The following is a 12,637-nucleotide window of genomic DNA, read 5'->3' as shown; positions in this document are numbered from 1 at the left end:
GATACGTAAATCCACCCAGATGTAGAAATGCAAGTTCAGTTTTTAATAAATGGAGGATTTTTCAGTGCCTCAAAATGAGAGCCTGCGTTAGTAAGAAAGAGACCCAGTACCTAGCTGGTAGTTCAGTGATATCGTTTTTCCCAAATTTAGTTAAATTCTAGTCACAACACAAATAATGCAGCCTTGCAGGAGTTCCTAGGTGGGACAGACGCAGCCGGAGGCGCAGAATTTGTGTCAGAATTTACAAAAATTAACGCACACCAGCTTCAGCTTAGGATAGGTCCAACACCTTCGTAGAGAGTTCGTGTTTAAGCCCGACTGGTTAAAATTAGAACAGAACTCACTCAGAATTTTAGAAACACACAAGCTTAGGGAATACGGAATACAGAACATGGGTGCTGCTGCTGGCACGGCGCTGCCGCCTCTGCTGGGGACCTGGAGAGTTTTTGTTACGAGGTTTCTTTATCTGCTAAGGGCTGTGATAACTCTGATAACTCTGATAACTCTGCCTCCAGGGCTGATCTAACAATGCAATAAAAGATTTCTTTTACAGCTGTCCAGCCTCCAGTCTACAATCACGACACACCGAAATCTCGGCAGCTGCGCGAAGGAGCAGCGATGCCGGGATTGCCGGGATTGCCGGATCCGATCCAGCAGGATGGGCTGGGTTTTGGAGCCTCCCCCCGGCGGTGACACCCTCGGAGGACACTGGGTCACCTACTCACATGGCACTGGGAACGTCACTTCTGGCATCCAGCACCAGGTCGGGCACGCAGTGCTCGTCCTCATTGCAGCCGTTCCAGAAAGGGACCTGAGGGGACAACGGGAGCGGCTCACGGAGGATTCCCCTGGGAGAAATCTGCCCTGGTGCCTTGGGAGGTGGCGCTTTGGGAGGTGACACCTGGGAGGTGACACCTTGGGACGTTGCACTTTGGGAGGTGACACTTTTGGAAGTGGCACTTTAGGAGATGAAAATTTAGGAGGTGACACTTTGGGAGGTGATACCCTGGGAGGTGGCACTTTGGGAAGAGTCAGCAGGGAGGTGTCACCTGGGAGGTGGCACATAAGAGGTGACACCACGGAGGTGACACCACGGAGGTGACACCACAGAGGTGACACCACAGAGGTGACACCACAGAGGTGGCAGCCGGTACCTACAGAGACCCTGAGCGAGGTGGGCCACCCGTCATCCAGCATGGGGCCGTGCTCGGGATGCTCCAGCTCGTAGTCGATGGAGAACGTCACTGGCTTCACGTAATCCGCTGTGTCCTGCGGCACACGGAAAAGGCTGGAGAGGAGCCCAGGGCTGCCCGGGGCGGGGCAGCACCCGGGGTGTCCCTCAAAGGTCACACATCTGTCCTGCAGCCCAGCCCAGAGCTGGGGTGCAGCCAAAAACCAGACCCCGTGCTCCAAGGGTGCTCCAAACCCCGTCCAACCTGGCCTTGGACACTTCCAGGGATACAGGGCCAGACACAGCTCCTCTGGGAATTCCAGCCCAGCCAGGAATTCCTTCCCAATATCCCACCTAACCCTGCCCTCTGGAAGACCTGGGAGCTCCTCCGGGGTGCAGAGGGATGCTCTGAAGGGAGAGGTTTTTTGGGCTAAATCACGAGCTCCAGCTCCGTCTCCAGCCTCAGATTTCCCAGAAGTTCACGGCAGTTCAGGCCGGGGCTTGGGGCCGGGCCAGTCTGGCAGCCCGGGCCTGCCTGGCTCCCACGAGCTTCTCCTCATTCCCGGGGAATGTTCGGGTTTGGCCAGGGCTGTGCATCAGCTGTTCCCGGCCAGAGAGGGACACTGCACCCCGGGGTGGGACCCCGCTGGGCCGGGGTGGGGACACCCCCAGAGACCGGCAAGGGGGGGACGCTCCATTCCCGACGGGAAAACCGCGTGTTCCTGACTTTGGAGCAGGGAAAACCAGCCCGACCCTGGAATGAGGAGGTCACGCCCTCCCTGAGGAGCGTGAGGAGCACGTGGGAGCCGCGGCGATGTCACCGCTGGCTCGGGGACCCGGCAGCTGCCACGTGCTGGTGGCTCCATCCCCAACCGCATCCAGCGATCCAGCGGGACGGGATCCAGCAGGGCGAGGCCCATCCCCGCCCCGGGGAGCCGCCGAGGGATGGCTGGAGGTTCCCTCCAGCCCGGTGCCGCTCCTGGAGCACTCACCAGGACGTGGAAGGGCAGGGTGTGGCACAGCTCCTGCCCGGCGCGCAGCTCCAGCACCCGCGGCGCCGCCCGCTCTCCGCCCTCGTCCAGGTGGGCCCGGGGCGAGTAGCGGCGCTCGTCGATGGTGGTGTTGTACCGGAGCCCTGCAAGGACAGCCCCGGCTCAGCCTCGCCCCCAAGCTCTGGGCAGAGCGTGGAGCCCGCTCCCCACTGAGGGAAATCCAGGGAAACCCCGGGTTCTGGGAGAAGCTTCCCGCCCTCTCCAAAGGAGGAGGTTTAGAAATGAATTATTGCAAGGTGCTGTGTAAAATCTGAGCAGGTGGGGAATTGTTTGCCTCTCAAATGTTCCCTGCTCTGGAGGAATTGGAGCACGCCCCTCACCTGGATGATTTTTGGAATTATTTGCCCCTCAGACGTTCCCGTGCTGCTCTGGAGGAGCACACCCCCCACCTGGATGATTTCTGCAGATTCTTTGCTTCCTGCACTGCTGTTGGAAGGAAACTGGAGATTCCCAGCGAAGCAGGGATTTCAGAGAAGCACAGAAACTCGGAATGGTTTGGGTTGGAAGGAACCTTAAATCTCATCTCATTCCAGCCCCTGCCGTGGGCAGGGACTCCTTCCACTGTCCCAGGGTGCTCCAAGCCTCATCCAGCCTGGCCTTGGGCACTTCCAGGGATCCAGAGGCAGCCACAGCTTCTCTGGGAATTCCAGCCCAGCCCCTCACCAGCCACACAGGGAATAATCCCTTCCCAATATCCCATCTCTCCCTCTTTCAGCTAAAGCCATTCCCTGTGTCCTGTCCCTCCATCCTTTGTCCCCAGTCCCTCTCCAGCTCTCCTGGAGCCCCTTTAGGCCCTGCTCTAGGATTTCTCTGGATTCCTCTCTTTTCCTGGCTGGACACCCTCAGCTCTCCCAGCCTGGCTCCAGAGCAGAGGAGCTCATCCAGGGGGTGACTCCTCCATTTGGAAATAAAGCTAAAATCAAAATAAATAAGGAAATCCCGCTCAGGGACAGTGGCAGGGAGAAAAACGCTGCACTTGACAGCACAAAACAAAACCCTCTCTCTGGGCAATGGGAGTTTTTCCTTTGGCTCTGGATCCCGATTTTCCTTGGAAAGCTTTTCTCTGCTCCGCTGACTCCCGAGAATCCGCCGGGGAGACTCGGGGTCACGGCACTGTCCAAGGGTTCAGCAGGAGGGCTGGCCAGCTCCAGAGTCCCCGGGATATTATGGAAAATGCACATCTGGCCGGCAGATGTGTCCCGCCGCTGCGGCGGGAGCGACGGCTGAGCCCTGCGGAACGCGGGCCGGGCACGTCCTCTCCTGTCCCGCTGGGGTGACATCTGAGGTGACATTCCCGTCTCATGGAGCACAGAAAGGCAAATCCCAGGAGAGCCCAGGGGGCAGGTGAGGGGTGAGGTGGGATTTGTCCTGGGGGCGCTCCCTTGGCACAACCAGGACCGGAGACTCGGCCGGGAGAGGGACAAGCGCGAGTGGCACGGAAGGGGCAACGCGCACGTGAGCTCCTCCAGGCTCCTGGGTGCTTTCCACCCCAAAATTTGGGTTTTCCATGGGGCAGGAGACCGGAGCGAGGCGGGAGCGGGGGCTCTGTCCTTACCCACGCGGGCGGTCTGGAAGCGAGCGGAGAGGAAGAGCGCGGTGAAGCAGACGAAGGCCCTCATGCAGGTGGCGTCCTTGCCGTTGCGCCGGCAGTCCTTGGTGAAGATGTTGATCTTGGGCGGCTCGAAGCGCAGGCTGGCGTTGATCCGGACCACGCTGCGGGACCTGCGGGGTGGGCACGGGGCGTGGGACGGGCTCAGGGCATCCCGGGGTCTCCCACGGCTCCAGGTTTGCCTTTTGCTCTCCTTTTCCCTCTTTTTTGCAGAAGGGTGGGAAGACCCCAGGCCCTCTCCAAGCAGAGCCCAGGGAGACCCAGCTCGGCTGGGCACAGCCACCCCCTGTCCCAACAGCTCCGGAGGCTCTCCAACTTTAATTAATACTTGAATATTATTACTGGAACAAATTATTATAATATATATTAAATATATTTATTTATTCTATATATTGTATTATGTTATGTTGTACTGTATTATATTAAATCAATTATATTATATAATATTACATTTTATTGTATATTATATTATATTATACTATACTATATTATATTATGCTATATTATATTATACTATATTATACTGTATTATACTATATTATACTATATTATATTACATTATACTGTATTGTATTGTGTTATGTTATATTTTTATATATATACATATATATATATATATATATATATATATATATATATATATATACGAGATAAAATTATTTTATTAAGTATTGCTCTAATTAAATCAGAGTGGAAGGAACCCGGACAAATCCCCACAAATAAATTTGGAACTTCTGGAGAGCTACGGATGAAACTCAGTGGAAAACCAACCCCGGCATCTTTTGAGGGCCTGAGGGCACTGAGATCCCCCAGGCCTGTCGGACAGGGAGCGGTTATTCAGGGATTTTCCTGGAAAACCGCGGGCGTGGTTTGGGCAGAGGAATTCGGGGAGGGCAGCGCAGGGCCCCTGGCTCACCACAGCACCACGGCGCTGCCCAGCGAGCCCACGGCCACGTCCACCAGCCCGTCCTCGTTCAGGTCCAGCTGCCCGTGGATGCTGCACCCGAAGTACCGCAGGCCCGGCGCCAGGTCGGCGGCCGCGATGCGCTGGAAGGGAACGGGAGCGATCCAGACTGGAATCCAGCGGGAGCGATCCAGGCTGGAATCCAGCGGGAGTGATCCAGGCTGGATCCCAGCGGGAGCGATCCAGGCTGGATCCCAGCGGGAGCCGTCCAGGCTGGATCCCAGCGGGAGCCGTCCAGGCTGGAATCCAGCGGGAGCCGTCCAGGCTGGATCCCAGCGGGAGCCGTCCAGGCTGGATCCCAGCGGGAGCCGTCCAGGCTGGAATCCAGCAGGAGCTGTCCAGGCTGGAATCCAGTGGAAGCAATCCAAGCTGGAATCCAGCGGGAGTGGTCCAGGCTGGAATCCAGCGGGAGCGACCCAAGCTGGAATCCAGCAGGAGCCGTCCAGGCTGGAATCCAGCGGGAGCGATCCAGGCTGGATCCCAGCGGGAGCGATCCAGGCTGGAATCCAGCGGGAGCCATCCAGGCTGGATCCCAGCGGGAGCTCCCCCACCTGCCAAGGCTCTGCCAGGCCGCTGGAAATGCCCTGTTCCAAGAGGTTGTAACTCAACAGGGTTTTCCAGGGAATGGAAGCCATTTCTCTTTGGAGGCACCATCCCGGATTTCTGCTGGACTTACCCCGCATATTTCATATTTCCCAAAAGTGTAATAAATGAATAAAATAATTTACTTACAATTAACTAATTAATTAATTGGTGAATAGCAATCCCCTGCAATAAATTCTAAACCTTGCCTCTAATCTCACGCCTTTTTCCCATTGTTCCATGGAATAACTCAGGTTGGAAAAGCCATCCAAGATTGTGGAGTCCAACCAACCCCTGGCAACGCCAAAGCCACCACCAGTATCCCCAGGTGCCACTTCCACACATCTTAAATCGCAGCAGGGGTGGGAACTCCACCACTGCTGTTCCAATGCCCGAATTCCAACGTTTTGTCTTGGATGCCACAAAAGAGGGAACATCTGGCTGTAACAATTAACAATTAAATCCCGGGTGTGGATTTGCCCTGCTCCACCAGTCCTTAAAACAGGCACAAATGACATTTATTCCCACGGAGGGTGAGGGAAACCAAACGCAGGGAAGCCCCACCTGCTTGTACTTCTTCAGGATGGTATCCCGGAATCCCAGGAAAACGTAAATGGCTCCCTGGTGCTCGTCCTCCAGAGGGGCACCCACCACCAGGTCGTTGAAGGAGTCCTGGTTGAGGTCGGGCATGGCGGCGATGCAGGAGCCGAAACGGGAATTCTGGTAACTCTGGAGGTCCACGAGGGCCCCGCTGGGAACGAAGAGGTTCTGCCAAGGGAAAGAGGGAAGGGAAACAATTCCCAAAGCATCAGCAGCAAGGCTGGGAGGAGGAGAAGCCTCAAGTGAACGGTGCGGTGATGGGGGAGGGATTCTCCAAGGGAGGAGGTGGGAGCATCCCCAGGGATGTGGGATTTTGGAGCACATCCCTGGGGAATGATGAGCCCTGAGCCCCCAGCCAGCCCCACATCTGCTTTGCACCCTACATAAATAATTTATCACTACTACTACTACTACTACTAGTAGTAATAGTAATAATAGTAATAAGAATGAGAAAACACGTCAATAATAATAAGAATAAACATCAATAATAATATTCTATATAACTTATAAATTCCATAATAAATATGAATTAAATAATAATTAATATTACATATTAATAATAAATTCCATAATAATAGTAGTTGGCTACTGGGTTGAAAGTAAAAACTATTTAGGTGTCCTTTCATAATTGGACTATTTGTGCCTAGAAGACCTTGTAAAGAGATAGAAACAGAGCCATTTTCTACTTGGTTCGTTAGAACCCACAACTTGTGAGACTTGTGACATTAATAAGAATTGATAAACAGCTGAACACAAACACAAAAACTGCATCTCGCGAGCCTTTAATCCCGGCTCTGACAGAAGAGAAGAGGATAAAGAACCCCACAGGACACGGCCACCAGGAGGTCCCCGCGGTGTCCCCAGTGCCACTCACCCCCCGCAGGGCGTACACGTAGACCCTGCCCCGCTCCCTGCCCTCGCTGAAGAACATGGGCGCTCCCACCAGCAGCACGTCCGTGACGCCGTCGCCGTCCACGTCCAGGGAGCCGATCTCGCTGCCGTAGTAGGAGCCGATCTGGGGGGGACAGGGCGGGATGGGAGTGATGCCACCACCCCCTGGGACCCACGGGGACAATCCCGACCCTGCCACAACCGCGCTGCGGACGTGGCACAGCCGGCACATCCACGCGGCGCTTCCTGGCTCAGGAAAATCAGGGGAAATGCTGGAACCCTGGAGGCCGAGAGTTTGAGGCTTTCTGTCCTAAAAGGCACTGACCCTCAGGCAAACATCACATCTGACCTGAGGCCGTGGAACAGGCCTCCGAAATTGAGTGATAGCCTGGGGTTTGGGGTGTGTAGTTTGGATAGGCTTCTGTGATAGCACAGGGTGAAAAGCTTTGAATTTGGGGGTTTAGTTTATGGTAATATATGGGGCAAGACGGAGGATCTGGGGCAGTGGCTAAGTCCTTCTCCTTCAGCTTCTTCTTCACCTTCTTCTTCATGATTTTTTTTAATTGGGTGAAAATTGGGTGGTCAGTTATTGGGTTAAAAGTATAAATAATGTGTCATCTCGTTATTGGGTAATTTATGTTTAAAACACCTTGGAAAGAGTTTGAAGGATTAATTTTCTACCTTGTTAGCTAGAGCTCACGACTGGTGAGGCTGTAATAAAGATAAGAATTAACAAACACCGCGTCCAAACACAAAACCACGGAAGGAGACAAGACACCCCCAGGGAGAGGGTTGATTTTTCCACAGGGGAACGCGGGCCCGGCGTTCCCGTTGGGAATTACCTGCTCTCCCTTGAGGGCCTGGTGGATGGTGAGGTTCCTGTCGCTGTGCATGCTGAACAGGATGACTTTGCCGGTGTGGTTGAACCGCGGCGCCCCCGCCACGTAAACCCGCTCGTGCCTGGTGGAGATGACGGAGGAGACGGTGTAACCTGGGAAGGGACGGGCACGGAGTGAGGATTCCCTGCCTGCTCCCGGGATCTGCTCTCCGTTAGCTGCTGGCACAGCTCTGGCTGCTTCCCAAGAGGGAAGCTAAAAAAATTCTGGATTTTTCCGAAGGTAAAATCACCCGGTTGGACCCCAGCGCCTCGGAGCCACCCGCGCCGGGGCTGCCACAGCCGGAGCTGTGCCGGGAGTTTGGGCACTGCCTGATTTGCACTTCCCGTGCAAATCCTTCTTTTATCGAAGGTGAATCCAATCCCTGCAATTCTGGGGCTTCAGAGGGGTTTAATATTAATTGGAGAAGCCTGGGATAGGGGAAGGTGGAATGGGATGAGCTTTAAGTTCCTCTCCAACCCAAATCATTCCAGGATTCTGGGACTCTACGGAACTCAAGGTCTGGCCAATCATGAAACCGAATCACATTCCCTGGAATCACATCCAGTTGAAATTTGAGTACCTCCAGGGATTTCCAGAGCCCTTTCCCTGCTTGCTGGCCTTGCCTGGGCTCCCTCTTTCCTTAAAAACGCCTCTCCTGGAGGGATATTCCCAAACCAAGCACCAGCCCTGAGCCCCCCGGGCTGCTCCTCAGCAGCATTCCTTAATATTCCCGGGATTCTCACTCCAGGCAGTGGGAAAGAGAGCCCAGCTGAGCTGCCCCAGGCATTCCCATGGGATGCCCACAGCCATCCCAGCTCTCCTGGGGGACACTCCACTGTCCCCCCACGGATGAACTGTGTGCCCACATTCCCGGGAAGAGCCCCGAGGAGCCGATCCCATGGAACCCCACCTCTCCCCTCTCCACGGGACAGCCGCAGGAGCGGCCGGGTTTCGCAACCAGGGCTGATATTTTTATCCAGGACCTCGGAGGCTGCACATGGAATGGATTAGCCCAGCAGGTATTTCCTGCCCAGGCGTGAAATTCCATCGGCGCTTTGAAACCATTCCAAGGAAAGCTGCGGATGGGCCCGCTGGCCTGGCTGCTCCTGAATTTAAATCCCACTCGTGCCCCGCTCCGGGGTCGGAGCCGGGCTCTTCCCAGGCTCCTGTGCTCCATCCCACAGGTCTCCCATCAGGAATACCCCGTGCTCCCTATTTTTGAGGATAAAATCCCGGATTCCCCCCGCGGCAGCCTCCCCACCTAAGTATGCTCCGTGGTTTTTCAGCTCCTCCGGGAATTCCTGCAGGTAGGATTCCCGCAGGGGAATCACCTTCCCGCCGCTGGTCTCCTTCAGGACGGCTCCGTTCCAGTCGTAGGCTCCCACTGCTCCCAGCAGGATCCCGTCCTGCGGGAAAACAGGGATCTGGTGGGATTTTCTTCCCAAGGGGAGGCGATTCCACCCCTCTGATCCCACACAGAGCAGGAAACCGTTCTTCCAGAAACACCTGGAATGCTGGAGGGTTTCAAAAACCCTGGAATGACAATTCCACCCAATTCCTATTTTTCCAATGTATTTTTTTCTCCCCAGGAAATTCCCAAGTGCTTTTTCCATGGATATCCCAGCGTGCCCTTCCCAAGAGGACATGGCATCGGGAGGATCCGCTGCAGATCCTCAGGAATGCTCAGTTCTCCCAACACCTCCCTTTCCCATGGGATAATCCCATGGGATAATCCAGCATCATTTCCTTATCCTCATGTTAATGATTGAACTCCATAATTAATGATTTGTCCCAAATCCCGATCTCCCACCTGGAGCAGGGGGTGATAGACAGGACAAGGCAGGAGCAAAAACCAAAATTCCCACATTTCCTCTCTTACTTCCACGACGTGGGATGAAAATCCAGTCTGAGACATTTCCAGTCCGAAGGAGATCTCATTCTTGTTGGTTCCTTAAAACAAACAAACAAAAAAAGGGAATTTGTGTCCAGTGGAGAGTTTTGCTTTCCTGGAGGGGCTGAGCCGCCGTGGGTTCCCATCCCATTCCAGCCCTTCCTTGGGCAGGGACACCTTTCCCTACCCCAGGCTGCTCCAAGCTCCTCCTTGGACATTCCAGGGATCCAGGGGCAGCCACAGCAAATCTGGGAATTCCAGCCCAGCCCCTCCTCACCCTCCAAGGGAACAATTCCTGCCCAATCTCCCACCCATCCCTGCCCTCTGGCAGTGGGAGCCATTCCCTGTGTCCTGTCCCTTGTCCCCAGTCCCTCTCCAGCTCTCCTGGAGCCCCTTCAGGCCCTGCCAGGGGCTCTGAGCTCTCCCTGGATCCTTCCCTTCTCCAGGTGAACATTCCCAGCTCTCCCAGCCCGGCTCCAGAGGGGCTCCACCATTGCAGCAGCTCCGGCGCCTCCTCTGGGATGGCTCCAGCAGCTCCAGGTCCCTCTGATGATCCCATTCCCCCCTGGATCCCCCAATTCCACACGCTGGTGCCGTTTGGAGGTCTGGGAGCTCTGCTGGGGGGCAGCTTCTCCCCTGGCGGAGCTGCAGGATCACCCAAAAATGGGGATTTGGAGGTTTTTGCTTTGTAATTCCAACTGGGGGAATTCCTCATCCAGAGCAGCTTCCACAGGGAAGCGCCAGGCTGGACAGGGAAAATTGGGAAACTTGTGGGGAGTTTGTGAGCTGGTTTGAGCACAAATCCCCCAAATTCAGGACTTTTCATTCCCAGTGTGAGCCTTCCATCTTCCGTTCCAATTGTTCATTCCAGGCTGCATTTTTCCTCAGAAATTCGGATAAATTTAGTTTGGGAGAGCGACAAAATTGTCACAAGAGCTGACATTTAAGACAGAAATATTTCCTGATATTTCGTTTCAGCCAACAAAGCCAAAATCCCAGCATTATTCCCATAATCTCCCAATGTCTGGCACCCCAGGAAGCTCCTGTGCGTGGGTTTTCCTGTTTATAAGCCTGGAATCTGATGGATGAGGAAGACACTGATGCCCAAATTCCCCCCATACCAAATCTTCAAGGTTTTCTATAAAAAGGGAAAATCAAAGCCACCAGAATTCCAGTGGCTGGAATGAGGTGTGTCCTTTGGAAAAGGGATCTGTGCTCCCGATATCTGAGGGGTGCAACGGCTCCAAATAAAGACATTTCCTTAAATCTGAGATATTCCAAGCAGGGCTCCGATGTTGCGGAAACCATGTCCAAATTTGGGGGGAAAAAAGGGATCAGCCTCACATTCCCAGGCTGGGATGTGCCAAAGGAGCATCCCTCACCTTCCAGGCTGAAAACCCTTTCTCCCAGAAAAGATAAATAAAAACATTTCCTTAAATCTTAAGATACTCCAAGCAGGGCTCAGGTATTCTGGAAGCCACGCCCAAATTCGGGGGAAAAAAAACGGGATCAGCAGCGCATTCCCAGGCTGGGATGTGCCAAGGAGCATCCCTCATCTTCTAGGCTCAATATCCTTCCTCACAGAAAGGAAAAATAAAAATATTTCCTTAAATCTGAAGATATTCCAAGCGGGATTTTAGGCTTAGCTATTTCGGAAGCCATGTCCAAATTTGGGAAAAAACCGGGATCAGCCTCGCATTCCCAGGCTGGGATGAGCCAAAGGAGCATCCCTCACCTTCCAGGCTGAAGATCCTCTCTCCCAGGGCATCCACGATGTCCTTGAGCGCGGCCTCGTCGGTGACGTTGAAGAAGTGTTTGTCGTCGGGGTCGCTGGCGATGAACTTGATCTCGTTCAGAAAGGCCTCGGGGTTGATCCCTCTCCTGTTGTAATAGCCCAGGACCTGGTCGGGAATGACAGGAGAGACTTTCATGGAATTAGAATTCCTGGATGGTTTGGGGGTAGGAAGGGATCTTAAAGCTCGTCCCATTCCATGGGCAGGGACGTGGAAAAATTTGGGATATTCCTGCTCAGGTCCTGTCCCAAATTCCTGCCTAGATCAACCCATGAGTGCTTGGAGCAAGAGCAGGGAGAGCTCCTTTCCATGGGATTCCATCCTCTATCCCAGGCTGCTCCAATCCCTGTCCAGCCTCTCCTCGGACACTGCCGGGGGTGAGGGGTCAGCAGCTCCTCCGGGCTGTTTTCCCAGCGTGGATGAAACCATCCCAAATCCCTTTGGGGTGTCCACGTGGGAGCAGCCCCATCCTCGGATCTGACACCGCTTTTGTGGGAACAAACAGAGGAGCTGCCGCAGCTCCTCCAGGCTGGACATTCCTCGTGGAATTTGGGGTCCTGCCTGTCCCTGCTCCCGGCACTGGCTCCGGCAGCCGAGTCCTGGGCTGAGCATCCCAAAAGCAGCAGCAGCCCCAAGGAGATCCTGGAATGCTCCGGGAGCAGCGGGGATGGCCAGGACCTCTTGGAATGCTCCGGGAGTGGTGGGGATGGACACAAGGAGACCACAAGGAGCTCTTGGAATGTTCCAGAAGCAGTGGGAATGCACAGGACCCCTTGGAATACTCCGGGAGTGGTGGGGATGGACACAAGGAGACCACAAGGAGCTCTTGGAATGTTCCAGAAGCAGTGGGGATGGACAAGACCCCTTGGAATGCTCCGGGTGCAGCAGGGATGGACAGGACCTCTTGGAATGCTCCAGGGGCAGTAAGAATGGACAGGACCTCTTGGAATGCTCCGGGAGCAGCAGGGATGGGCTGTCCCGGTCCTTTGGGATTCCCGGAGCACCGCCCGGTGCCCTGCAGCCCTCCCCACCAGCCCGGAGCCCCTCGCTCACCGCCACGGCGTATCTGGTGACGTTGTCCCTCTCGCTGTCCTCGATCACCCTCTCCAGGTCTGGGCTGTCGTGGCTCTCTCCATCTGTGATGACAATCATTACTCGCTTTGCCCCTTTCCGGCCACCTTTCCGAAACGCTTCCGAGCTGCAAGG

General features: G+C 54.7%; 1 protein-coding gene across 1 annotated transcript in view; it reads right to left on the bottom strand.

The window, feature by feature from the left end:
• The window catches only part of ITGA11 (integrin subunit alpha 11), a 38,567-nt gene that overhangs the window by 10,805 nt on the left and 15,125 nt on the right, over nucleotides 1-12,637 (bottom strand). Inside the window, exons 8-19 of the mRNA XM_063412704.1 lie at nucleotides 12,485-12,629; nucleotides 11,374-11,539; nucleotides 9,627-9,697; nucleotides 9,009-9,153; nucleotides 7,712-7,860; nucleotides 6,853-6,993; nucleotides 5,943-6,146; nucleotides 4,749-4,879; nucleotides 3,779-3,945; nucleotides 2,164-2,306; nucleotides 1,159-1,269; nucleotides 726-811 (exon numbers count right to left, since the gene is read on the bottom strand). Coding sequence (XP_063268774.1) covers nucleotides 726-811; nucleotides 1,159-1,269; nucleotides 2,164-2,306; nucleotides 3,779-3,945; nucleotides 4,749-4,879; nucleotides 5,943-6,146; nucleotides 6,853-6,993; nucleotides 7,712-7,860; nucleotides 9,009-9,153; nucleotides 9,627-9,697; nucleotides 11,374-11,539; nucleotides 12,485-12,629 — 1,659 coding nt within the window. The remainder of the gene's footprint in view (nucleotides 1-725; nucleotides 812-1,158; nucleotides 1,270-2,163; nucleotides 2,307-3,778; nucleotides 3,946-4,748; nucleotides 4,880-5,942; nucleotides 6,147-6,852; nucleotides 6,994-7,711; nucleotides 7,861-9,008; nucleotides 9,154-9,626; nucleotides 9,698-11,373; nucleotides 11,540-12,484; nucleotides 12,630-12,637) is intronic.

This window comes from Prinia subflava, chromosome 15 (genome assembly GCF_021018805.1).
Source record: "Prinia subflava isolate CZ2003 ecotype Zambia chromosome 15, Cam_Psub_1.2, whole genome shotgun sequence".
Taxonomy (NCBI): domain Eukaryota; kingdom Metazoa; phylum Chordata; class Aves; order Passeriformes; family Cisticolidae; genus Prinia; species Prinia subflava.
Note: the sequence above shows the minus strand (reverse complement) of the source record. Positions and strands in the feature narration are given on the sequence as shown.